General features: G+C 38.3%; 3 protein-coding genes, 1 long non-coding RNA gene and 1 pseudogene across 6 annotated transcripts; 3 read left to right on the top strand and 2 right to left on the bottom strand.

Annotated features, from left to right (window-relative positions):
• Positions 1-701: 701 nt before the first annotated feature.
• UVH3 (5'-3' exonuclease family protein) lies at positions 702-9207 on the bottom strand. 2 transcript variants are annotated; one of them, XM_088689129.1, is made up of 19 exons: positions 9051-9207; positions 8701-8951; positions 8229-8401; positions 8042-8147; positions 7777-7854; positions 7577-7704; positions 7375-7501; positions 7139-7216; positions 6978-7031; positions 6075-6259; positions 4718-5934; positions 4278-4633; positions 3976-4170; positions 3687-3772; positions 3204-3492; positions 2965-3101; positions 2387-2471; positions 1658-2188; positions 702-1539 (listed from the first exon to the last, which is right to left on the bottom strand). In XM_088689129.1, the coding sequence occupies exons 1-19, from the start codon at positions 9136-9138 to the stop codon at positions 826-828; spliced, it is 4878 nt and encodes a 1625-aa protein (XP_088545255.1). In that variant the 5' UTR covers positions 9139-9207; the 3' UTR covers positions 702-825. The 2 variants fall into 2 exon arrangements, with proteins under 2 accessions (XP_088545255.1, XP_068303534.2); XM_068447433.2 differs by having other exon boundaries at positions 4278-5934.
• A 478-nt stretch (positions 9208-9685) lies between these two features.
• On the top strand, positions 9686-11604 carry LOC137749529 (uncharacterized). The gene is made up of 2 exons (XR_011070218.2): positions 9686-11086; positions 11395-11604. It is a non-coding gene; the product is annotated as an uncharacterized LOC137749529 (long non-coding RNA).
• Positions 11605-12758: 1154 nt separating this feature from the next.
• On the top strand, positions 12759-15374 carry LOC137749495 (inactive leucine-rich repeat receptor-like serine/threonine-protein kinase At1g60630). The gene is made up of 2 exons (XM_068489595.2): positions 12759-14156; positions 14708-15374. Exons 1-2 carry the CDS (start codon positions 12890-12892, stop codon positions 15286-15288), a joined length of 1848 nt encoding a protein of 615 aa, XP_068345696.2. The 5' UTR covers positions 12759-12889; the 3' UTR covers positions 15289-15374.
• Positions 15375-19624: 4250 nt separating this feature from the next.
• LOC137709404 (RING-H2 finger protein ATL46 pseudogene) lies at positions 19625-21772 on the top strand (annotated as a pseudogene). Its single transcript, XR_015958204.1, has one exon. The product of XR_015958204.1 is annotated as an RING-H2 finger protein ATL46 pseudogene (transcript).
• A 3431-nt stretch (positions 21773-25203) lies between these two features.
• LOC137708176 (uncharacterized) lies at positions 25204-26361 on the bottom strand. The gene has a single exon (XM_068447184.2). It carries the CDS (start codon positions 26178-26180, stop codon positions 25701-25703), a length of 480 nt encoding a protein of 159 aa, XP_068303285.2. The 5' UTR covers positions 26181-26361; the 3' UTR covers positions 25204-25700.
• Between the last annotated feature and the right edge of the window lie 1505 nt (positions 26362-27866).

Here is a 27866-nt window from a genome sequence, read left to right as displayed (position 1 = left end):
TGTTCTTTTGAAACTTTTGGGTCCTCTAGTGAATGAAATGTTCTCTCTCTCAAATGTATTCAACGCTCCTAACCACCCACAAAGTAAAACAAGCATAGGAAGCAGGCATATTTTGAGAAATGTTACGGAAATTCTTAAAGTAAGACTCTCCGCCTTATTATGTTTTTGACACTAGAATTGTGTCATAAATATAAAGTGATGGAAAGTCCATAAAAAGTTCCAATTTTTAAAAAGTATCCTTAACTTTTCTCATTTTCCAGTGTCACCTTCGTGTATAATTAATTTGCTAATCATTCGTTAAATTGTCAATGATTATGATTAGAAAATTCTGGGTTCGTTAACATATTATTCTTCCACTAGATTAAGCCCTCCTCAGGTCACACCACTTCAATATTAAATGTTTATTTGACACTTCATCACATGATGTGTGATCCATATTGCTTCTTTTCTCCAAGCTGCACTTCTCATGTTCATTTATTGTACGAAGATGTTACCTGCCTTCTCTTTTACACTTCTCTACTTGCCTTTTCCATTCATTCGTTCCCACATGGCCTCTACCATTGTGTATTTTTTTTTTTTAAACCATATTTTAAACTATTTTTATTTGCATAGAGCGAGTTCGAACTCAGGTACGCTGACTAACTGGCCTAGTTCACGTTACCTCTCACGCGTAACTTACTAGTAAAGAAAGAGAAAACAAGAAGAGAAAGTTTGTGATGTATTACACATCCGATTTAAAACATAGACCGGAGTATCAGAAGCTAACAAGACTCAAAGAGAGGCCACAAAGGAGAAGGAGATTATGCATATAGATTTATGCAAGCCTCAGGTCTTCCTCCTTTTTTTCCTCAGGAAAGGCATTGCACTCAGAGCTCCCCCAGATGGCTGCCGAGAATTGTCCACGCTATTTTCCGGCAATGACGCATGGACCTTTGTTTGATCATCGTTACTTGTAGCAGTCTCATGATTTATATTCTGTTCGGTATCATAGGCATCCGTCCTCTCACTACTTTGAAATCCGACTAATGGTCTTTTGTTGCCGATGCTGGATTGAGCTGAAATATGACCAAGATCAACCACGTTGACAATGCCAGAGGAATTGGGAAGATCAGAATTCTCTGAAGCTGTTGCTTTCGTTTGAACACGAATTCCATCTTGGTCATTACCAGTCTCACTTTCATCTCCGCAAAACCCCCCTCCTGTCTTAAGGTAGTCTTCAGAAACCTCAGCCTCGAAAGAAGGATCACCATGTTGGCTCAAACCTGGTTCGCCAGTTTCATCTTCAACGGGGCAGAACCCACCTCCTGTTTCAAGATAATCTTTAGGCAGGCCCACATTGGGAGACAAATTCCCTTCATTCTGCTGTTTCTTTTCGCTGAGAGAAGCACTTTCTACGCATTTTCCTTCATCCCGAGATATGACTTGTTCCCCTGTCTCTGCATTGGAGCATTTTGCATTACTGTGATCTAGTGGCTCATCAAGATCATCAACGTCTAAGTCATCGACTGTGTAATTTACAGGCTTCCGCAGACGCCCAGACTGAAAACATGAACGCCAAAAGAACAAAGCTAGTTAAACTTACAGAAAGAAGAAATAGACATACATTAGATTCCTTAAAATGGTACAGATTCTCATACTTAAAAAATGTGAAGCTTACCCTGCGCATTTCTCCCAACCCTTCTATTGTATCGGTATGAAGGTCCATCCCATCATTATCGTCATCACCATTGCCAGAGCTGGTTTCAGATACTTCAAAATTGGGATTTACCTTTTCCTTTCCACTTCCTAATACCCTCCTGCCTCTTCCTATGTTGTTTCCATTTGCATGCAATTTTCTATTGGTTGATCGTCCAGCTTCAGCAGGCTTTGGTCGCTTAGATGGAGCAGGCTCTTCAGTGGTCCTCCTTTTCCTTGACTGCTTAGCCGTTGATTTTCCCTTAGAATCGCTCTGCTTCTTAAGAACACTTTTATCTGTTCCCTCTGACAGTTTCTCTGATTTGTTATTCCCAGCTTCATCAGTACTTGTGGTTCTCTTCTTTCTGCTTCTTGAACCTTTTTGTGCAGCATCATCCACCAACTCTGAAGATTGATTTCCTGCGATACCTTTTACAGCTTTCTTGATTCTCTTACTACGAATTTTTGCAAATCTTTCATTAAAAGTGTAAAAAGCTTCCAGCCGCAGTTGAGTCTTCACCACACAAATAAAAAAAAATGATATCACCATCTTCTTTCATAAGGAAAAAAAAAAAAGTCTGATAAAGGAGTAAAAAGTGAGAGGCCATAAATCAGAGCTTGCTAAAATGTGATGGACATGCACGCATCCCTATTTGTGCTTGTGTCTGCACAGGTGTATTCCACATACCAGTGAGAGATTTAAGTAACCAACCTCGCGTTTGTTGTACTCGTTCAGAACGGGTATTAGCAATTCATCTGCCTTCTGGCTAGCCCAGCCAAACTTTTCCGAACATAATCTACGTGCAAACAGAGCTGATCAGAAAGATAGACATTCTATGTATCTGTCGGTAGAAAGAAACTCTATGAAAGGTTCCAAGCTTAGATGCAGCCGAAAAACCCCAATTCGAGAGACCAACACATACATTAACTACATAAAATTGCAGTCTACATTCTGAACATAATCTAATACGCATCCTTGCACACACCGTGAAGAAAATAAGCAAAAGGGAACTATAACATTTTACAAGGAACATATTCATTTGTCTACAATTTTTCGATACCTACATATCTCCTGTTGACCTTCAATAGTATAGCTTATAGAGTTACTGTTTCTCCAACAAAACGTTTAAACAGAACAATAGAATCATATCCTGTCAATAAACAAGCCCCTAGAACACACTATAGTCCTCCCGATCCTTTGCATTGAAAGTAAAGAATATGCCGTACAAACTATCATATTAAAAAATCCACCTCATGAAGATTGAATTTAAGTATTAGGTGAGAACTCACTTGCGAAGAAAAAAATGATCTGGCTTTCCCCATGTGAAGGGCTCAGTTGATTTGTCCACCTGTGGACAAATATAAGCAGAAGTCACTGCTTCACTTGGGAAAGTGCGGGGAATATGCCAATTTTTGCTCACCTTTCTCTGCACAAGACAAAATAAGAGCATCCAAAGATGAGGATGTTATTCTTTTACAAATAACATAAGAAAAAAAGCCTAAAGCAGAAAATATGGCAATCTAATTACATGCTTATCCATGAAAGTTTGCTTTGTTTCTTCAATAAGATCAGCTGACTGCTGGTGCTCTTGTCCGTGACAACTATTTTGCTCAGACACTTCTTCCATACTGCTCTTCGTATTGATATCCTTATCCCCAAATTTAGACCCCCTTTTCTTTGCACTAGATCCTATTTCTCCATCAAACGTCCCTAGAATGGTAGGATCTGGTGATTCAATCCAATCCCGGAATTTATGGAGGCCATCCTCCTCAGGAAATGCATTTACAACTTCCATAGCATTGACAATGCCGATCCCACTACAAAAGACAAACCAATAGATTCTAATTCACTACTAACAGATTGTATGAATTGTAAATAAGTAGGTTCACTTAACAACACGAATCTGTATCGACTAACTAAAAATATTTGTAGAAAGTTAAATTCACGAGGATGTGGCACCACTACCAACATATTTCATAAGGACTAAAAACTTAAAAATGCAATGGTTTACCTAACTCCTTCAGTATAATCACTTCCAAGAAGAAGTGCCATACGAATTAATTTCTCTCTGCTTAGGCCAAGCTCATTCTCAACATCCTACAGAAGAAAATTGTATGAACATACATACATAAGCAATGAGCATTGCATCTTTAAGTCAAAACTTAAAGAACAAAAACAAATGAAAGAGGAAAAATTGAGAAATATATGAAGGGCCCCAAGTAACAGAAATCAGATTTCTGACTAACTGAGTTTATAAATTGGGAAAACAAAAGAAGTTGTGTGTCTCAGTAGACCCTGACCTTCATGAAATATGTCTCAACATATTTCCGATCATCGAATATATTTTTGTAAACACTTCGTGCCCCAAACAAGAACACATCAGAGTCATCAGTTACCACACCATCAACAAGGTTGGCAAGTTCCATATACGCACACTGGGCTTCTGCTTCCATTGGTGCAATAATGTATGGTATACCAAAAATTTGCAGTAGCTCCTAAAACCCGAGATATATTAAAATTCTAAGCAATTCATTGTTTCCAAGAAAAGATGTAATTTGCCAATGGAAAAGCCAAACAGGTAATGACAAAAATGAAGATGCACCTGACATTCGGTGAACATTTCACTGCTGACAGATTCTACATTACGTTCAAGCCTTCTTCGCTCATCTCCCAGATCCATACATTCTTGGTCTAGAATTAGCAGTTCCTCCTCCAAATCAGCCTCTGTGGCTTCCATACGTGCATTCTCATCACCCTTGAGAGAAGATATGTCCCAACTGTGCTCACTTTCCTGAAAACAAATGTCATGACTCTTTTCCTTGCCCCATTTTTTGTCAGCATCACTGTCATTTGTTATCTTTTTTGTCAATGACTCAGAGTTAGCCATGTCAACTAAATGACAAGATGACTCAGGTTCAACTTCAGTCTTCTGATCATCAGCCCAACCAGTAGCATCACCTGACAAGGCATCAGAAGAATGAGCATTATTTTTTTCAATGTTCTCGGGAAAGGTGGATAAATCACCATCACCATGGAAAGTACCCAATACTTGTTCAGTAATCACATGGACCTCCTTTGTCGCTGACAGAGTAATAGATGCTGTGCATTGCACTCCTCCACAGAAATTTTCCTTTTCACTTACATTCTGAATTGCTTGTGCTGGAGGAGAACCCAAGTTCGTCTTTTTGACTCCATCACCAATGTCACAGGATGATTCATTTTGTTGAGTACCAATGTTCCCCAACAAAAATGGCTCAACTATCTTAATTTCTCTATCAATACATTCAGCACCTTTATGAGCCTCTCCTCCAAAACATTGCAACTTTTCATCAGCAGGTGATCCATAATTACCCTTGTCACTCCCCATATCCTCAAGACTTCTCCGTATTGCCTCCTGCAAACTAGCCTCTTCTTCGAAATAACCTTTAGAATTTGTTTTTCCATGCTCACCAGGAACAGATGAGGTATTTTCAGCACTACCACAAACTCCTTCCTCCCATTCCACTTCACTGTCATCATTAATATCGCCTGGCACCTTACTTTTAACTTCAGAGTCATTAGGAAAACTGCTACCTTTTGCTTCAACAATCCCTTCCTCCCAGTCGCAGTCTGAGTCAGACCCAGAAGAATGCTTTTTTAATATATCATTAGCATCAATAGTTACAGGATTTCCTGCTACTAACGAAGCAAAAAAATCATGATCACCATCAAAAGACTTGCTCTCGCCATTGTCTTCAATAGATATTTCTATAGGAGTTTCAAGTTTTAACATAGACTGATTATTTCTGTCATTTGAGTTATTATCACCAAGTGAGGAGTCAACCTTGTTTCGACCAGGATGCCTTCTCACCCCTCCAGTATCAACAGAATCACCATTATCACCTCTTGGTATTTCTGTGACTGTTCTATATCTACGCGAACTTTTCAAAATGTCAATGTTATTTTCGTTGAGCATATCCCTAGTGTCAGTCGTCTTGTTTGCAATTGTTTTCTCCCGTTCAATCTCCTTCATCAAATCCAAGTTCCTCTGTAAATCACGGGTCATACGCATCCCCATAGCTCTCACTCTACTGACTCGAAGATGGCCCCTCTCATCCAAATATGTCTCAATGTTGTCATCAAAAACACTTGTGGATTCATCTGGAGCTGATCCAATCACATTACTGGTAGATGAAGCACTGTTCCTGAAATTTGAAGGACACTCTTTGGGTGCTTGTTGCTTTTCTCCATTTCTATCAGCTCTTGCAGATGCAAGTACTCTGGCACATTTAAGCATCAAACCTCACTAAGTGATTCCCCAGAATAATAAAACTTTCAAATGATAACACATGCAACAAAATTTGCAACTGTACTATATAATATATTTTTGTCATAAGAGCGCAAAATTGTGACTACTCACTGTTTATCACCAGTAAATGATGAAGAAAAGATAAATTCTCTGTGGGCTTCGGATGCTATTCGTGAACTCTGCACACCACTAACCCCTCTCCCAGAGGCAGCTTTCTGTACTTGATCTATCTCGCGACGAAAAGCTACAGTTTTAAGATAGGATTGTATTTGCAGCTCAGAGAACTTTTCAGGGTCCTAAATGTGCACGAGAAGAACCAATTAAAAGACATCCATAAAATTCAAAAAGTAGAACATATTTAAGTAAAACAACTTATCCTCAATAGGAGCTCTAATTAAACGTATATATTATAAGACCCTATTAATATAAATAGACGCCAAAGTCATATACAGAAATGCTTGATGCAAAACTTCTTAAATTCACAAGACATGTCTTTGCAACTTACAAATTTGCTTTATTCTTTTTAAATGTCTTGCTTCTCAGCAAATGAATCCTATAAACTTAATTATGACAAACAAGAAAATTCTTACAAGAGCATTTTAGCTGATGTTTATCCTTCTTTACATCTTAAATCCTAAAAGCATGAGCAACTATAGAAGTTCGCCTTTATATACACTGTTATTAAAGTCATTTCAAATTGACTGTAAAGGTCACACATGTGTCAATTTTCTTTCAGTACATTCTAGGAAGCATGATAGATCGCTGTCCCACTATACCAGTAGAGCACTGTCCCACTTTACCATCAGAGCACTCTATTCTCAATATTTCCAAGAAGTCACGCTACCAAATTCCAGTACCGATAAGGCAGGATTCATCACCCATCAAAACACTTCAGATATTATTGGTAATAGAAGACACTGAGTAGTGCATCTAATAAGTCACACCATGTTTGCAATCCAGGACTCACAATAACATGGGTCATAATCAGATATGAAGGCTTTCACAGGAACCAACCTTTTTGACTTTCTGATACTTCTGTCTGTTTTCCGCCATCAGCCTCTCTCTTATCTATTTTTGGGGGGAGGAATCAATGACTGACATCAGAATTTGTGAAGATTGAAAGCTAATACCCATGACCTAACAAGGGGGCGAAACCCGCATAAATGAAATCTTACTTGAACAAGAAGATTGAGTTGCATTGATGGGGGCAATGCAGCTAATACAGCTGGATCAACTTCACCATGCAGTGCAGGCTGCAAGATAGTATTTAAAATTATCTCGACCGAACCTTAATTAGACAGAGTAAGAAATCCCATGATTAATGAATACAACTTAATTAAACAGTAAGGGTATACGCACACAAGTGTTACTGGCAAGGGATACTAACTCCGATATCTATCTATTAACTTACCAATATCATCTCTTCATCGGCATCGCCATCTTCATATATATCGTCCCCCACAAGAATAGAAGCGGTTGATGTTGACGCATTATTAGTTACAACAGCATCCTTCTCTGCCGCAATAGATGCAGCAATCCTAAATTAACATCAAAGAATCAATAAACTCATGTAATTGCATGATTAAGTACTCCTGAATGTTATATACAATTACATTTCATCTATCATTTCTTGATTGCAACTCCTTGAGACTGCGTCGAAGTTTTCTGAATTGATACCCACCATCTCAGTTTCATCTGACAAAATCTTCTTACCCTTAGCATCATTTTCCTCCTTATTTTTCTGGTCACAAAGCCGTTCATCAGCTCTCAACTACATTTTCTGAAACCACAAACAACATATATGTATACTTACCTGCAAAAGAAGTCTGTGTTGCATTGATGGAGGCAAACTAGCTAATACAGCTGGATCAACTTCACCATCCATCTCTGGCTGCAATACAAATTACAAGCAGCAACCACATTACATTTCCAAATGCCCAAAAATGTTGTAGACCTAAAAACAAACAAAAAAAGACAACCAGAACATCCAAACTCTGTAATTTGCATTACACTGGTGGCTGCTCTAGGTTGCTCTCAAATGATATACAATAATTTTCATCAAGTCTGGAAGAACTTACTAGTATCATCTCTTCATCATCTTCTTCACCATCCTCAGCAGCAGTAGATTGTGATGTATTCTTTATAAAACCCCCTTCTTCCTCGGCCTGGATGGATGCTGCCAACCTAATTTAACGAACAAAAGAATCAAAATCACTAATCAAACCAGATTTATACACTACTCCCGCAACTGTGTTCTCAGCTTACATTTCATCCAGCTTTTCCTGGTTGCTACTCAGCAAGCCCAAGTCGTCTTCTTCTAAACTATTATCTGCCATCCTACCAGTCTGATCTGTTAGACCTTCTTTACTCTCGGCATCATTCTTCTGCCTCTGGTTCTTGATATCCGCAGTCAAGTCTTTCAGCCTCATCGCCTTAAGCTATTAACAAGAACAAAACATAGATAAATCAACTGGAAGCAAAACATACCGTTGATTTCACGCATCACATAACAAGAATATATGGTATTTATTTAAAAAAGCACAATAATTTTTGTAAAGAAATTCAAATTCACATGATTCAAATCCTAAGTCACACAAAAAGGCTGGAAATTTCACTCCACAACTCCGATCGCCAATGTTGCACGCAACCCTAATTCCAACGCAAATTTTCAACACCACATTCTACATTCCTACAAAGAAATTAAAAAAAATGAAAAGCAATTGCATATACTACATACGTGATTAAGAAGCAATTTCTCGGCGGTCTTGCGAAGCTTGGACTGGGCGTTCTCCCGCTGTCTTCTCCGAGCGATCACAGTCCGGCGCTTGAGGGCCGGGGTTCCGCCGTCAAACACAAACACCGGCTTGGTCCGCAGGTATAACAGCTTGCAAATTCGGCGGAAGAAGCCGAGCAAATGCGCGTTGTGGACCATCTCTCCCTTCTCGTCTCGCATTGCCTTCATGAACTGTATCATCCATATGCTAGCATCTGTCCAGTCAAACAAATTAGTAACTTGATTTTATCAAATCGAATTAGTAATTCGATTTTCTGAAAATAAATTAGGGCTTAAAGGACGCGTGGGTGTACCGATTGCTAGTCTTCTTCCGGCTAGAGTCTCGACAGAGACGCGGCGGCCGACGGGGGCCAGTAGTTCCCAGAGACCGTGGACTCCCATTGTCTGGATTGCTTGCTGAGAACGCTTCTGCAATCAGGTTTCAGTTTTGTCATGGCCGCCAGTCGGCGGGAGGAAAACGAAGGAAACGACGTCGTAAGCAAGTAGTACACTGTACACATGTATGTTTTTTTGTTTTTTTTTTTCCTTTAAAAAAAAAAAGAAACATTTATCTACGTCAAGAATACTCACACAGCAATTTCAGCTTTATTCTTATTACAGTCAAGCAGACTTATTAGCTTGGACCTTCGAACTCAAAACTTTTTTGTTTTTTTATACTTGGAGCACGACTTTTTGTTTGTTTTTTTTTTTTTTTTTTTTTGTATTTTAAAATCCAGAATCTACACCCTTATTATTAGGCGACTTGACATGGTTGTACACATGTTGAAATAAAACAAATTTCGTGCTGAATTGTAAATATAGTTGGGGGGAATGTGACAATACAAAGAATATGTAAAGCCAGTCTTATAACCAAGGGTGTTTTGGACTTTCCAGCTTTTTAGCGTCAACGGCTGCGTTTTTTTTTCAGTTCCAAACCTCTCAGGCTATCACAAGTCACAACCTCATTCAGTCCCAAGTCACAGAGAACTCGAGACCACCATGGCCGGTGGCCACTTCCGCCGCCACCGCCACCACAACCACCGTCTTCCTTCTCGTGATCCTAAACCACCAGCACAACAGCCCCAGTATTTGGCATTGACACATTCCCGCCTCGACCTTCAAGCCAGCAGGACATGTTTGGTGCGTGCTCCATCTAATTCCTTCAAGTTGGACAAAGTTATAAAGTCTCATTTACATCAACTTACGTTGAATATAGTGAGTTATCTAATTCAGTTTAATCGATAGACCCAATTATTCTTATAAGGAAATTGTTTAGAGTGCTAAATCATCATGTACTCCTCTTTCCTTTATTTTTCATTTTAAATGAGCAGCTTCCCCTTTTGTCATGAAATATGAATTTGATACTGAATTTTGCATGCTATTTAGGACCTGTTTGGTTGGGATGCACCCTTATTGTTAGCCCTAAGAGCTTTGCCAAAAATACTTTTAAGTTTCTTTTACTAAAAGCTGTCAAAAACGCGTGTAGTTGTTAGACAACGCTTTAAATTCCTTCAGAAGCAATTACAAACAGGCTCGATTTGGTTTAATTTTTTGTTAGTATTTATTTTGGCTCGTCATAGGCATTTTATGAAGGAATTGTATGGAATATACCTATATGGAGCTGCGCCAGAGGCTGATGAGAGGTAAGTTGTAAAAACCACATCTGTCAGTTACCTTTTTATATGTCAATATGTGTTTTTAGGAATCTGGACAACTGACCTTCCAGCAGTATGCATGTTTGCAAAGAGACAAAGCAAAGAGTACGTTCCTGACCTTTTCCTTTTACCTTGCTGATATTTCTAGGCGAATGTTCGAATCCTTGTGTTCTGTTAAGAAATCTGTCAATGTTCTTCACCTAGGTGTTTTAAGTAGATGGGGGAAGCATTTTTAATTTGCAAATTTTGGTTTTGTATGCTTGGATGTCATCAATCCATCAATCTTGGGGAGTATAATATTTGGTAGCTATATAAACTTTCACGTACAAAAGGTTTTATTGTATTTGAATTTGATACAAAGACTTCTGCAGATAGTGCATTGTCCTAGAAACATGCTGAAAAACTGTTCAAGGGGCTCTTGAAGCTTAGTGATGTGGTTATGAATTTGTGTCTAAGTTAATTATGTGCAAGCAACCTGGATCATATCTAGCTGCTGCGACTATTCCAAGAGGATCAATGATATCTAAGCGCAGCCTAAGGAAAGACATTCTAATCAAGGCCTTAATCAACGCTTGTATGTGCAATACCGAAAACTCGAGGTGGGGAAGATAACCTTCGAACTGAGGCTAACAACGCGTTTATAGATAGATGAAAGCTCTTAAGTTATCGACAGCAGTATGAACAGATATTGCAAGGTTAGGTCTGCTACTACTTCTTGCAGCCTGGACTTAGTTTTAACTCTTTCAAATCACATTATCTTGTTTTGGTGTTGTAGTTCATTAGAGGTATCGGCTTGAGGAAACTTTTTTGGTCCCATGCATTTTTCTTTTACGGAGTGATATTCTAATCTAAACCATACAGAGTTCGGACTTGGGTGCATAAGGAGGCACACTATCTTAGCCAACTTGGTCTTATGTACTATTACAATCAATTATAGCTGAAATTTGTTTCATGTAAAACTAAACGTATGGGATGAATGATACCTTAACTTTATTTGATGCAGGATTTGATGGACAGACTGCTTCAAGTGGTGATGATAACACATGCATCTCCCCATAATATGCTGTTTATGTATGCTGGTAAATTGGATCATAGAAAAAAAAGTACGATAGTAAGTTAGTGTAAAATGATTCTGACATACAGTTTCCTCTTTATTATTAAAGGATCTGTAAAAACTCGAAATTTGGAGTTACCAAGAAAATTGTGTGCTTTACTTGGGTGTAAATACACGTCATACCATACGTATTTATTGTCTTTCACCTCTCTTCACGTCACATGATGAGAAACAGTAAAATGCGAGTAAATACACCCGGTAACAGGCAGAAATGAGATAGATTGTGTAAAAGTTTGGCATCATCATTAAATTATCTATTTTAAATTTGAGCTGAATGAGATGCCGTAAGCAGAATGATTCGAATCTATTTCAGAAATATCGACTTCTAGCATCAGCTCATCTTAATTTGTCTTATGCTTTGAGTTTTGTGAACTTTAATACTCCCCCACGCCAAAGTTGCAGTCGATACTATGAGTAATTTAATTAAGAAAAATATGCAGGAAAGCTAAAGAAGAATTTATTAATGTTATAAAATTAAGAAGAAGTCTTAAATCATTGTTGGTTAAACAAGTGCAGTACTGTATGATAATGACCTAATTTTGCATTGTTTTTGTACAGTTGTATTGCATGGCAGCTCCTAGGCCAATCTTGATGAATACATCTCAGCCGTTGAATCATAAAATCTTCAAGGATTGCAAGGTGACTTTTTGACAAGATCAACCTCACCAATGGTTTTAGACGGGAAGAGGAGCTTCCCTCTGTGCGACTATAGTTCATATTAATCAAGCATCGACTTATCTTTTCAACTTCTTACGTGGCAACACTAGATTGACTTGAAATACTGTTAATTACAATTGTATTTTCATTACAGGTAAGTTTTTCTTGTTCCAAGAGCAATTGTTATTATACCAACATTAACATGGTTGATAAGAAAATCTTTCTAAAAGTGATTTTCAAACTTGTTATTTGTTTTCTATTATCTTTTAGATTGAATAAATCAAAGAAAATCAAGCGAGACAAAGAGAAAGAGTGCAAAAGGAGTAAGCGGAAGAGTGAAAATTACTGCACTTTTTTCTCTAAAGTTTGGTTCTTTTAAATATTTCTTATTCACATAAACAGTTATCTGGAGATCACACTAATTAAGCATTAAATAAATAATTAGAGAAAAATATGACTTTGTCACAGCCAAAATCATTGTTCCAAAAGGGCTGACAGAACATTTCCACCCGTCATTAGGCTGCCGGCGCCATATATTTTTCAAATAACTAAACCTTAGCTAGCCAATGTCTTTATCTCCTTACTCTCTAGCATCAAGGTAAACAATAAGAATCCAAGCTCTCATTCTATAGAGTCGGCAACCCACATCAACTTTGAGAGTTTCTTCTCCCATCTATCCCGTATATTGCAAACCCTACTTACACCAACGTTAGATCTTCGAAAAAAAATGAACAAAATCTTCGTCTTGGTAATCTTCTTTTCGTTCTCCCTCGTCCTCCACCAAACGCATTCTGTGGACGTTGAGGTCAAGAACTCACTCATCATCTTCCTCGCCAAGCTTTCTAATGGTGTCCAACCCGGCCTCTCATGGGGTTGGATCCCTTCCTCTGATCCCTGCAAGGCGCACTGGCAGAATGTTGCCTGTGATTCTCTCAACACCACTGTCACAGAACTCTTTCTCAATGGCCAAAACCTCACTGGCACGCTTGATGCTGCTTCGCTTTGCAACACGAAACGTCTCGCTGCCTCTCTTACCACCCTTGCCCTTGACGACAACAACATTGCTGGACAAATTTCAGGTGAGATTGGACACTGCAATCAGCTCACTCAATTCACTGTCAGCAACAACCGCCTTTCGGGTACCCTCCCTGAGTCCCTTGCTGCACTGGAAAACCTCAAAACGCTCGATTTTTCCAACAATCAGCTTACAGGGCTGATTCCGAGTTTTGACTTCTCCAAATTCGACAAGTTCAATGTCTCCAACAACAAGTTCCAAGGACCAATCCCTAACACGAATGGCTTTGTCCAATCAAACAGCTTCTTGGGAAACTCCGAATTGTGTGGAGATCCGTTGGCAAACAAGTGTCCGTCGTCATCTGTGACAGCGGATGAGAAGTCGAATAATTCGAAGGGCGTCTCAAAAAATCAAGTGATTATATACATAGGATATGCTATTTTGGCATCGGTTTTTGTTGCGCTAGTAATTTTCAAAATATGTACAAAGAACAAAAAGGAAGATAAAAAGGTTGAAGCCGTGAACAAAGTTTCGGCAGTCGATGAAAGCATGAGCAAAATTAGTGCAGCATCAAGTGAGTTCAACGGAGGATTGAGCAAGTCGAATTATTCTGTTACATTTTCAGCTGATGATGAGAGCCAGAGCACTAATATGGTTTCGTCTTCACTTGTCGTCCTCAAGAGCCCCGTGGTGAACGGACTGAAGTTTGAAGACTTGCTCAAGGCCCCCGCCGAGTTGCTTGGGAGAGGCAAGTATGGCAGCCTCTACAAGGTCATCTTTGAAGACGGAATGGTACTAGTAGTGAAAAGGATAAAAGATTGGGCGATTTCAGGTAGCGATTTTAAGCAGAGGATGGAGAGGTTGTACCAGGCCAAGCATCAGAGTGTGCTGCCGGCTCTTGCCTTTTACTTTTCGAAACAAGAGAAGCTTCTGGTGTATGAGTATCAACAGAATGGAAGCCTCTTCAGACTCAACCACGGTAAATCCTTCTGCATATTTTCATAAACTGTAGTTTTTTTATGACATTATTTGGGAAACATTATTTTTTATTTGCACATTACCTTTAAATTGAATAAATTAAAAGAGAGCGAAAAAAATAATGCAAAAATCAGATTCTATATTCTTTCGTTTTACTAAATTCATGATTAGCATACTAGGGTCACCAAAATTTTTTCAAATGTTTAGTTAGCAAGTACAAGAACAATAAAGTTTTATCCCATTAAGTGAGGTCAGCTGTATAAATCATAGAACGTCAGTGTACTCGATTTTGTGTCAAGTCTTCCTTTAGCTTCAAATATTATATGTCGTTTCTTAAAATCTCTTTCAGAATCTTCCTAGGTCTTACGCTGCTAGTCCCAAACCCAAATAAAAGAGGAGGAACATGTTATGAGGTAGTCCACAACTGGCACTTGTTTTCACATCAAATCTCTATGATGATGCTTTAGTTAGCAATGATGTGGTTTTGAGCTGGGTTTTCTGATTTCTTTATGTAGAATGATTCTAACATATAGTAACAACTGTATGGTTCAGGAAGCCGTAGGGGCCAAGCATTTGACTGGAACAGCAGGCTCTCCGTTGCTGCTCGCATAGCAGAAGCATTAGCTTTCATGCATGAGGAGCTTCGCACGGAGGGGATTGCGCACGGCAACTTAAAATCCTCCAACATCTTACTCAACGAGAAAATGGAGCCCTGCATAAGCGAATACGGCCTCATGGAAATCAACGATCAAGATAACCAACCGCCGCTCAAGGCTTCTAAGGCCGGCAGTACCTCAAGCGCCTTCAAGGGGGACGTTTATGGGTTTGGTGTGATCCTTCTTGAGCTGCTCACAGGCAAACTTGTGCAGCAAAACGGCGTGGATCTGACGGTTTGGGTTCACTCGGTGGTTCGAGAGGAATGGACAGCTGAAGTGTTTGACAAAACCCTAATGTCGGAATGCGCGAGCGAGGAGAGGATGGTGAACTTGCTGCAGGTGGCTATAAAGTGTGTGAACCGTTCTGCAGAGGCTAGGCCGAGCATGAACCAAGTTGCCCTAATGATCAACACCATTGTAGAGGAAGAAGAAAGATCCACTGTCTTTGATCCACAATCATCTATGAGCCTAATTTAATTAGGAAAATAGTTTTTCCAATTAAATTAGTACTTTAAGCCCATATTTATCTATATTTCCATGTAGTAATTAAGTCAATATATAGCATACACCATTTTCGAACACATGTTTGTATTTTGAACCAATAAGATTATAATAGCCTTAGAACACCTTGTTAAGTGTTAGATCTTTTTGGGATGCTATATCTTGAAATCTTTGGAAAAAAAAAACATATGGATCATAATGACTTAAGATTTAAAGAAAACTTTTGTATGATTGAAGAACGCAGGCAAGAGCTAAACAAAGTTGACTAAAGTGGTGTCCTTCTTCATCTGTACTCAAGTTTGAATTTTCATTACCGTAATTTATATTAGATTACAAAGCTAAGTAGTTTGAGGCACAAGAGTAGTGTGCTCTAGCTTTTGCTTGTTATTGGTAGAGAAAGCAAACCTTCTTCCAATTGTTAGAAACTGCTTTAGTAACTGGTTTGTTTGAGAGGCATATATTATAAGGAACTTTAATGAAAAGTTTACGATACTGTTTATTTTAACGAAAAACCACATTTTTACACTAAAAAATCAGCCTTGATTTTGACGAAAACCCACTTTAACGAAAAGCTTACATAGTTGAAAAACTTGTTAACGAATAGTGTTTTGACGAAATTGCCCTGCCCTTCCCTGCAGTTTTTTGGTTTTGCACAATGAATTTATGATGTCAGCCTTGGTTTACACCTGTTGGTCATCGCGCAAAGAGAATCACTTCTATTCCTTGGCTTGTCAAGCATCTTTTGGGCCTCCTCACTCACTCACTCCCATTACGAGAATTAAATCACACCCCCACCTCGGCTTGAGACCAAAACTCCTAACAACTCACTATTCCTCAGAATAGAGGTTCCCCCTCTATCCCTTCAAACCTTAACTGGCTAAGGTAGTTCTAAAAATGCATAATATGAAATCATGGAATTTTATGAGGAGAGAGGACCATCGCCGGATCCTCCAATCACATCCGTTCATCGTACATCGTACGGTTAATTTTCGTCAGGTACTGTTTATATTCAATTTTATATAAAAAAAATTTACAATTATTTCTAACCTCACAATATACGATAAACGAATATGATTTAAGGATCCGATGAAAATTCTCATTCTTTTATGAGATCCACCAATTGCCATTTGAAGTAGTGATGTGCCAGTGACAGACAGAATCATGAATTGCAGCACAAATTTGGTAATCCTGTACGAACCAAAAACGATGCTAGTCAAGCAAAAAATGATGAAGTTTAATAATGCCAAAATGGAGTATACTTTATGTATTCTGAAAGGACCCGTCACCCAACAACCACTGATTGTCTACTCAACATCGGATGCAACGGCTTGAGTTCACACATAATGCGTCCATGGCGGTGATTTTCACACTCGTTATCTCATTCTGTATTCTTTTTCTTGTTTTTTTTTTTATAAGTTTTTTTTTATTTATTTAACTTCGAAGCTGAAAAAAAAATGCAAAAAGAAAGAAAAGAGTGAGAAAATCATCTCCCATGCCAAAAGATCCAAGCTTAATACGTATAATTAATTTGTAGATATTCATTATTGAAGGCTATGATACTCGTTACATATGTTGACACCAAATTAGTACGTTTGTAATTGACATATTATAGACACGTTAATTAATATTATATCAATCATCCATTATTTTTCTTTTTTTATTTTAGCAATATTCACTTTAAACTAATCTAAAATGTATATAGAAGAAAATTTAAACTTAGAGTACATTGTGAGAAGGACATTTGTTCAACCACTGTGATTATGTACACGTTTGGATTGATGTTCTATTCTTTAATATATAATGGACTATTAACTATAGGTCCGAAATGCAAAGATTAATGTTCTATTATGAATATAACAACTGGCAACAGGAAGTTGTTAACTCTATGTAAGCAACAATTTTAAATCATTACTCTTCAAACTGTTTACCACCTGCCTTGGCAGTCAGTAGAAACAACATTTAATAAAACCTACGAAGAAGTTGGGGTTCATCATAAAATCAATTGGTAATATAGGAAGTAGCTCAATTACTTATAAGTATATACTGATGCAAGTCCTTCCTTTCCTCGATGTGGGGTTGATGCTCTCAACACACACCCTCATGTGTGGTGAATCCACATGAGGTGAATTTTGAAGCCTAACATGTGAACAACACAAATTGGGTGACGTGGAGCATATGTGGACGTTAGGGGGAACAACCTGGTTAGATACTGCGAAGAAGTTGGGTTTTATCGTATAACAATTGACAATATGGAGAGTAACCCAACTACTTATAAGCACATGCAAGGTTCTTGCTTTTCCCGATGTGGGATTGATGCTCTCAACACAGTGAAGAAAGTTGAGATTCCACTATAAAATCAATTGACTTTATGGTGAAGCCCAACTTTTTTTATGATATCAGAGCAGGTTATTCCATGTATGAAACCTAATGGCCACACTTGTTCCACGTCACTCGATTTGTATTGTCCACATGCTAAGCTTGAAAATTCACCACTTGTGATGAGGCGTGTTGAAAAAATCAATCCCACGTCGGAGAAAGAAAAGACCTTACATGTACTTGTGAGTAATTGGACTACTTCTCATATTGTCAATTCTTATATTGCCAATTAGTATTACAGTGAATCCAACTTTGTTCAACCAAAACATCACCAGATAGTTTGCGTGGCAAATTAAACATCATCAAATGGCAATCATATATGTTTAATTAACAGATGGAGAGATTGATTAGGGAGAGAAAAAGAAACATCTGGCCAGACTAGCCTTGCTGTGACTTGTGAAGATGGATTATGTACCTAACTGCAAGCAAAGACTTCCTAATTATTTTGTCATCTTTCTTATCATTTTCCAAGTAAATTGTGATTGCAATCCAAAACCCTCACCTAATTGCCTTTAAACTCAAGATAAAGTATTCTCAATTTCATACCTTTAAAGGCACACTCAATTAACCATCAAACACGTAATATCTTTAACCTAAAATGTTAAAAAATTGCAACAGATTAGCTGAATTAATTCATATAGAAGAGAAATTTGAGTAGTTACACAACTAATAATATATAAAAGTAAATTATTTGTTGGTCTATGTTAACATTCCACTTGTTTTATGAATTGCGTAAATGAGTAATCGATTATGTGAAAATTTTATGCTAAATAATTTGCATCACAGTGATGAAAATTTGCACTCATAACTTACACTTCACTTTTTTTTATTTTTTATTTTTTAATTTATTTTTATCAACATGGAGAGAAGAATCACACTTCCAAACTCTTCTTTCCAATACTCGCACATTTCGGATGTTGAGACTCGACTCCTGAACCTCAAGGGAGAAGGTGATATACCCAACCAACGGGTGTATAAGGGCCGATTAGACTAATAGTTGAAAAAAAAATATCATTAAACTAGGAGTTGGTTGATAATTACATTTTATTTAGAAACTCGTTATAAATATGAGTCTTTAAACAAAATAATTTGAATGTAACTATGAGACTATAGAGAATTAGATTTTATTTCTAAAGCGGTATTTAAAAAAAAAAACGAAAAACTACGAGCGTAGTTGCATTGGTTAGAGAGAATATACGTACTTGAGTTTGAATCTTTATTTCTATAATTTAGAGTAATTTAAAGCAGAATATTATTTGTATAAAATAAAATAAAAAAATTACGAGTCATCATATAATAACAATTATATGTTCATAACATATCAATAACAAAACACACCTTTAAAAAAAACGAACGAAATTATGTTGACTAACTGGCCTACTTGCATCGAATTGTTAATCCATCACCAGAATCGGCTCATAACCCAGTTCACATTTTCAAACAAATTAGGTTCAAAATGGAGTAGGGTGTCACATCTCCAATACTACCAAAATATTTCTTTTACCAAAATATTAGATTTTACAAAACTGCCATTTGGATGTGTCCTATTAAAAAAAAAAATTAAAAAAAAAAACTTTAACAAAAAAAACTTCTGATACTGTTTATTTTAACAAAAAATCATATTTTTATACTAAAAAGTCAATTCTGGTACTATTTATTTTATCCTTTATTTTATTCTTATTGTTAAACTCAAAATTTTCAAACCATTTTCATTAGTTTTCTTAAAAAAAAAAAGCTTAAAAAAAAAGGTCATCCACCTGGATGGCTGGTTCGTTGTCCTACAACCTAATCCACCGGAACACAGACGATCCTTTTCTAATCAAGCCCGGGCCCACCTCGAGGCCCTGTTTCCGGGGTTAAGCACGTTGTCGCTTACAGTTGACCAGACGACCCCTAGGCGCTCCCTTAAGCGCGTGGGAGCCAGACGTTAGTTTTCTTTTTGGCACTTTTGGAGCTCTCGCCACTGTCACCCTTCTGCCCCTCTCTCTCTCTCTCTCTCTCTCTGTGCTTCCATCAATCAAGAACTCCAGAGAGAGAAAGAGAAACCAACTTCACTTTCCTCTTCTTTTGTCGGTACAATTTGCGGGCTGAATTCTTCCCTTCTGCAACTTGGAAGGCGGCAAAGGGCATCGTTTTGTTGCAGAGCTTTTGAAAATGACATGAAAAATGGTGGATTCCTCAGAAGAATCAAGTTAGGTATGCTCCATTTTTTTTATTCTGTAACATTATTGTCAGATTTTGTCAAGTTATCAGTCGATTTGGTGTGAAATTTGAAAGCATACAAACCCACAATAGAAGTTAGATAAAAATACTGGTAAGTATCTGCAAAAAAAATAAGTTGGGGGGTACGGAAACCTGGTGGTGAAGGAAGAAAAAGTGATTGAATTTAGCTTTAATTCCATGAAATATGAATTGGGCTTGTGTTTGATTGGTCTCTGAGTAGAGAGAAGAGCGTGGTATTTGGTTGTAAGATATGTATGAACATGCAAAGGGCTCGTAGCTCGGTTGGTTAACAGCATTCGTCCTTGCACCGGAGCTCCGGAGTTTGATTTCACCCTCCCCCAATATTGCTTGTAGCAGAAAGCGATATGATATCTCGAATGGCAGAGGGGAAAGATCTTAGATGGTTTTCAGGGCACACCCATTTGAAGATGTCTCGGGTTGAGCATCAAATCCAGATTAAAGATGGTTATTTGAGCTACCCCCCTCCTTTTTCTCTTCACTCTTCACCCCCATATGCTGGAACTTTTCGTAGTGAATCGAACTCGAATCCATCGCCACCATCATCATCCGGCACAAAAATAAGTCCTGCTGTTCTTTTTATAATAGTGATTCTGGCTGTGCTGTTTTTCATCTCCGGTTTGCTTCACCTGCTCGTTCGATTTCTTACCAAGCACCCGTCTTCCTCAGCGGATTCTCAGTCTAATAGGTACCCAGAAATGTCTACTGCTGATGCTCTTCAGAGACAGCTGCAGCAACTCTTCCACCTTCATGATTCTGGTCTAGATCAAGCTTTTATCGACGCTCTTCCTGTTTTCCAGTATCGGGACATTGTGGGTTTGAAGGAGCCGTTTGATTGTTCCGTTTGCCTTTGTGAGTTTACTGAGAAGGACAAGCTCCGATTGCTCCCTACGTGTAGCCATGCTTTCCATATCAACTGTATAGATACTTGGCTGCTGTCAAATTCAACATGTCCTCTTTGTAGGAGTACCCTCTTTAATCCCGAGTATTCAGTTGAAAACCCAATGTTTGATTTTGATGACTATAGAGAAGAAGAAGGGTATCCTGGTAATGGAGAAAACAGGTTCGCTTCAAGGCAAAAAACCGTGGACATTGAGGAAATTGTTGTCGATAATGGGATTTTTCCGGTGAGACTGGGAAAATTTAGAAAGGTAGATGCTGAGGTAGGGGAGACAGGAGGAGGAGAGAGTAGTAGCAGTAGATTGGATGCAAGAAGATGTTTTTCAATGGGTTCGTATCAGTATGTGCTTAACGATTCCGACCTTCTGGTTCCCTTATCAAATGATCAACAAGGCCACAATGTAAAGTCAACAAGAGGGATAGAAAACAATGGTAATCTTTCAATTGATAGTGACATGGAGGGAAAGAAGATCAGCAGTGTGACTAAGGGTGAAAGCTATTCTGTTTCCAAGATCTGGCTCTGGTCGAAGAAGGGCAAGTTTTCAAGCTCGATAGATACACAGATGGGTATGCCTTCCTCTCTTAATACAGACTTGCCATGGATGAAAAGAACGCAACCAGAATGAGAGGTATATTCTTTATTGTTTACATGGTTGCTTATTAATTCAAAGCGTGTTATACCTAGTTTTGCCCTTCCAAATTTTTTTGTAATGCTAATTCTGTACTTGTGATGATTGATTGTGTACCGTGTCGTGTACTTTCTTAAAACCGGATATAATGTCTTGTGAAGAAGGGGTTTTCTAATGTTAGGGAATGACAATACTGGCAGCTGAGATATGGGCTATGCCATTCTTGTTGTGGGAAACTTGTGTTAATCTTGGCAGATGGATTGCCCTTTCGCGCAGTTTATTTAACGTAATTTCAAAGTAGCGGAAGTTATCTAGGCCGGAAAATCCAAATGTTGTTGTAGTTCGTTGGTTATGGGATCCATGGAATTAGGTCTAAAATATATGCAGTTAGAACTTCATGGTGCTCTCTATCTTCTCCATAAGATTTTCTCCAAGATCCTTATTTGGCAAAGATAATTCGAGACAAGCAATCCAATCAATCCTATTGAAGGTTTTGACCTTTGCCTTTAAAGGTCTCAATTGACAATTTTCTTCTTGTACATTTCCATTTGTATGTTCATGAGCCAATCTATGGCAAGGGGTCAAGTCAAGTGCATTTTCTCTTTTATTGCCTTTTGATTGGTCGGGTAGCGATTTTCGCACTCAGTTTTTTTTCATGCAAGTTCTTCATTTTTCTAATTTTCGGATTGAATGAGGGAAAGTTAGGAGAAGTAAGGGACATAGAAGTTGAAGAGTGCATAAAGAGAAAACGAGGGCGTGAAAATCGCTATCTATTTTTTAACACAATCTATAGGAACTAAGTAGTGACCTATTTTGGGGTGGGCAGTTGGACAGGGTGGGGATCCATGAAAGCTGTGTGACATAATCTTTTGCTTCTTGTGAAACGGGACCCTTTTATTCAAAAATGGGCTGTAGTGGGGTCACTTTTTGGCCCTTCCCATGTGGCCGAGTTGAAATCAAAATTCCCCTCATAATTTCAAATATTTGTGCTCAATAATCAAGCAAAAAAGTTGAGGTTTCCACATTGTATTTGTATTAACTCAAATAAGATAATATCAAGGTAATAAATAAGGGTCGGATCCGTGACATCATTCTAATATTATTGTAGGAATCACTCCGTTCAATGAGTTGAACTATTGATTTTTTAGATTATCATTTATAGATTATTTTTACAAAAATTTGGATAAATCCAAAATCATTAAAACATTCATTTGTTGGAAAGAAAACGAATGAATACTGTTTTACAAAGAAACCCTAAGCCTTAATTTAGGGTCATATGATTTTAGATTTTGATGATTAAGGATATACATGATCTTTAAAGGAAGATCTAAAAGATAAGACGGTTCGAATCGTTAAAGTACATTACAAAGTGGGTCTCACAAAAATATATGTCAATAATTGTGTAAAAAAAAATAGTATTACGGATCTGTCCTGTTAAACAAAATAAATACTAATTAATATTTTTAGCTTTAACCCGTGATTTTGTTTTGGGAGAAGAGTTGTCAACCGAACTGGCTCCTAACTACTAAAAATATTGCAAGAAAAAAAATCAGAATAAAAAAAATAAAGAGGTTGTACCAAGAAACAGATTTGAATGGTACTACTTTATGTGTTATTTTGGGATTCGATTAGACTATGCAGATTTTTTTTGTGGGTCAAAAGGATTGGAATGTGTGTGTGTGTGTGTGTTCACGGTGAATGATCGTGTTTTTGGTAATAGAAAAATGCATCACACGGTCACCAATGCACCAACAAATAAGTAAGTGCGAAGATGCCTTTTTAAGTATTTGCGGGGTCCACGTATTCTCGTTGATGAAAATTTTAGTGTGCTCAAAATACGAGATGTTGAATCACATATTATTATATAACTGTAGGAAAATTTTATTTTTCAAATGTCTCTCCACTTATATAATGATGTGTGATATAACATTTCATGTTCTAGGCACAGTGAAATATCTCTCGTTGATAAGTACATTAGGGATGTCCACGCAACTAAAATAACAGAATAAGATAGATTAGGGATTTGTCCCTTGTACATAGGCTATGTAGATAAGGTTGTGTGTTGAAACTCGAGATACATCTGTGATTTGCCCCCCTTGTACAATTGTATGGTGGAAGTTAATTAGGGCTCATCTGACACTGTTTTAGAAAAGCTAAAAGCATTTAGTAGATAATTAAAAAGTGCTTTTAAAATAATTAATTAAGAACTGTTTTCTAAATGATCAAATTTGCAATCTTGATAACCAATAGCGTTCCGGTGCCCTATTGAGTACATGTCTGTAAAAATGTCAAGCTAAGGAGATTTGTCAGTATCTTGATCACCTGATCGAGAAGCATCACATAGATAACCAAAAGTTTATGGAATTGTTTGGCAGAAAATTTGAAGTTACTTTTGGATTATAAAAACACTTCTAGCCAAAAATCAAGAAAATGATTTCGGCGCAATGGATATGCATGTTAGTTTCTCACATTTGAATTTCATCTTGAATAAAAAAAGATGAATAGAAGAAAAAGAGTAGCTTGCGTAAATCATTTTATGAACATTATGAGAAGAATTCATTCTTTCCAAACGGGTCCTAAATCGCATGATACGTAGGTATGCGAGGCCCAAGCCAGTAGATGGAGGGAATGGGATCTGGATGAAGAAGGTAAAAGCTTGTGGACTGTTGGTCTGTGGCAACTAAATAAGGGGACATGGATGCCAAAACTCCCTATGACTGGTTCCATAAACTTGGATATCACCGAGAACATATTCTCATCATCCTATAACACTCATCACGTGAATTTGAATGAATGATCAGAAGAGATAAAGATGCAATAGTTTGGCTATCATCGACCGCCGACATATCTTCAACTAACTATATATAATACTCATCACATGACTTCGAATGAATATTTACAAAAGATAATAATCGACAAAAGATATTAAAAAAAAAAAAAGTGGTAATGTGGAGATAAGGATGACTTGCAAACAATGGCGGATCTAGAAAATATTATTGAGGGAGTTGATAAGAATAGCACGCACAAAATAGCATGCAAATTTCCATTTCATAGAGTCTTGGTAGGCCTGAGATCATTTGCCGAGTATTACACACCTGTCAACATATGCCAACAACTTGTGAGCGAGCATGTTAGTCAATAGTTTTTAGGTGAGCATGCTGACAGATGCTAACATCTGCCGAGTGAACTTATTGAAATATGCCCATAGCAACGCATACAAAAGTATGAGGTTAGCAGTTACCCTGTCCAGTGTTTATAAAAGCAATTCGTTGAGCAGTTGGATGACAACTTGAGCATCTCATGCTTTCAAAGGGCAGCTCCCAATTTTTCTGTAGAGAATTTCTACGAATGGGGGGAGGAGGGGTCGGCTGACCCAACTTTCCCAAGGTGAATCCGCCCCTACGCAGTACGCACTCATCTGCATTCATCGTGTCTACTACCTAACCATGATATGCAGATGAGTGCGTACTGCGTAGGACCTTAATAATTAAGTGACATTGGATTTTTGCATGTACGAGGAACTTATAGCAACTTGCCCATAGGCCATGGCTTGTAGCTTTGTGGGTGTCTTCCTTGTCAAACACCACGCAAGCACAAAGTAAATGATCTTGAGTATAAGGATTTCCATCACTAGTAAAAATCTAAACTCTCGTTTTGTTGCTCGGATTATATTAGAATGGATAATCGAACATATTTGAGGGAAAAAAATAAAATAATTATGTTCAACTTAAAGGTAGAAGATGACTTATCAGGGACATTATCTATTATAGCTTTTACTTTCAATATACTTAAATTATACCAGTTATCGATTTCAATTCGATCCTAGAGACCAAACGAGGTCTAAGGCAACAAACCATTAACAAGAGAATAACTTACACGCAACTGAATTGTTAAGACAGCGTGACATCTAAATTCAATCGCGCGATGTCATGTAAAAAGAATATAATACACAATACAAACGATATCACAACGTGTTAGTCGCATGCAAGTTCTCTCCGGTGACGGAACCAGGATCCAAAATAGAGGGCCACAAAGGATGAAATTGTACCACAAAACATGAAATAGCATGACACTGTACCAAGTATATGAGAGTTTTTATGAAATATGGAGGCTAAGGCCATATTTCCTCCGCCGTCAACTCTCCCGCAAAAGGCAAAACCCTGCGCGCGGATCCCAGAACACCCCCATCAATTTCCTCTGTTTTCTTTCACACTCCCTCTACATCCCCTCATCACGTGACTCTCACGTGAAGGAGGGCGAGTCGCTGCTCAAATCCATCGACGACTTCGCCGACACCGGAATCGACGCGTACCGGCACGAGAAATCCCTGTACAAATAATCATCAATCAAATTACCGTTCTGCCCCGGGCCTTCGTCGAAGTTGAGGGAGTAACTCGTGGGGTCGTATTGAAATTTCCCGGACCGCCTGGGGTTGTTTTTGTTGAACCGCCGGATCAAGGTCTTCCACTTGGGACCCGCGAGGAGTTCGGACCACTCCCGGATCTTCTTCCAGCCGCGGTACAGCCACGGATCCTCGTATTCGCCGGCGGACCGGATCCGCTCCCACGACCCGTCGGGAGAGGAGGGTTCGGGTCCCAAGCAAGGGATCCAGAAACAGCACCCGCTTCTCCTCGCGAGCATCAACTCCTCCCCGTCATCGGATTCCGCGGCGGAGTCGGTCTTCGGATTTGGAACGGCGTCGTACTCGGTTTTCGACGACATTTTAAAACCGAAAATTCGGAAATTTTGGAGAAAATTAAGGCTTGGAAATCAGAGGGAAAATTGGGCAGAGAAAGAGAAAGATTTGAGGAATTTCGATTTGGGTAAAATCCCTAAATCCATAAATCTTTCTCTTTCTGCAAACCCTAAAGCCCTCTCTCGATCGATTGCTCTCTGGATTTTCCGATCCGGGAGCGAGGATTTGGAGGGAGACAAATATAGGTCGATTTGTAACGGCATTCTCGCTGGAGGTCAAACTTATTTTACCGGGAAATTCTGGTTGCCAGCAGTTAATCGGAGAACCAGCTCAGAATTCAATGGAAGTGACATGGTAAGTCAGGCATATGCGATGAGGGTATGTTCGTAATTTAGTAGTTAATTAGTTCTATCTGTCACTGGCGGGAACTGACTGTTTCTGATTAATCATATTTTTAATTTCGTATTATTAATTCCAGGTTAATTATGGGGAATTTATTTATTTATCATTTGTTTAATTAAACAGATTGGCTTGTTTTAACTTAAGAAAATGAATCAGCAACATTGTTAGATCTGGTCAAGACTTATTGCATCGTTGCTATTCATAGGGGACAGCTATTTTTTATTTTTTTAGTCGAACGCCACAAGTATCAAATTTTTAGTATTGATTATAATGGGAATTTCTTCAGTGCTACGTAATATTGAATAATAACGCTCATAATGACTATGAATGAAGATAAAAGATCTAAATAGTTGTGGAAATCAAATCTAATGACTAATTGTAGTTAATGCAGGGCCATTTTCGACTCCCAAAATACTACAGGCCGAGAGAAAAAGATCGAGAAAGGCGTGATAAAATTCAAGGCTTAGTGAAATTGGAGAGGGGCATTTCAGAGCACTGCAGCCGACCGCTCATTAGTCTGGTTCAACATAAACATAAACATAAATACTTTTGTACCTTCAAGGACACGTGGGAAGACTGCAACTTTATGGCACAAGGCTTTAGGGGTAGGCCTACTCAGATACCGATCAAGCCGCGTGTCGGTCACCAATCAAAAGCAGAAGTCTATGACAATATATAAAGGCAGTCAGGTGACTACTCAGAAGAGATATCATTGACTAGTCAAGGCAACGTGGGAAGACTACAACTTAAACATGAGTACTTTTTGACCTTCATTAGTCTAGTTTGAGTAAGCAACATAAACATAAGTACTTTTCGATCTCCAAGGACATGTGGGAAGACTGCAACTTTATGGCACAAGGCTTTAGGAGTAGGCCTACTCAGATACCAATTAGGCCGCGTTCGGTCACCAATCAAAAGCAGAAGTATAGGACATGATGTAAAGGTAGTCGAGCAACTACTCAGAAGAGATATCATTGACTAGTCAAGGCCGAGCAGGTCGCTCGACACGTATCGACCTAGAAGAATGTGCATTCCGACATAATGATTGTCGCTTCACCGTCGAATAACGGCTTATGGGCGAAAAGGTTGTCAGCATACCAGTTTACATGTAGCTAGCACATAAAATACTAGAAAAGAGAAAGTATGTGAGCATAAGGCTTTCTGGGTTCACTAAGGCCTATAAAAAAGGGTGGGAACCTCTTGTAAAGGGATCAAACAATTGAGAAGAAAGAGAATCCTACTCTTTAGCCGAGCGCTACTTGTAACTTTCAATTTAATATATTACGAGCAACACTGTAAATCTAGCCCAA

Source organism: Pyrus communis, chromosome 17, assembly GCF_041283825.1.
Source record: "Pyrus communis isolate YQ-2024b chromosome 17, ASM4128382v1, whole genome shotgun sequence".
Classification (NCBI taxonomy): Eukaryota; Viridiplantae; Streptophyta; class Magnoliopsida; order Rosales; family Rosaceae; genus Pyrus; species Pyrus communis.
Note: the sequence above shows the minus strand (reverse complement) of the source record. Positions and strands in the feature narration are given on the sequence as shown.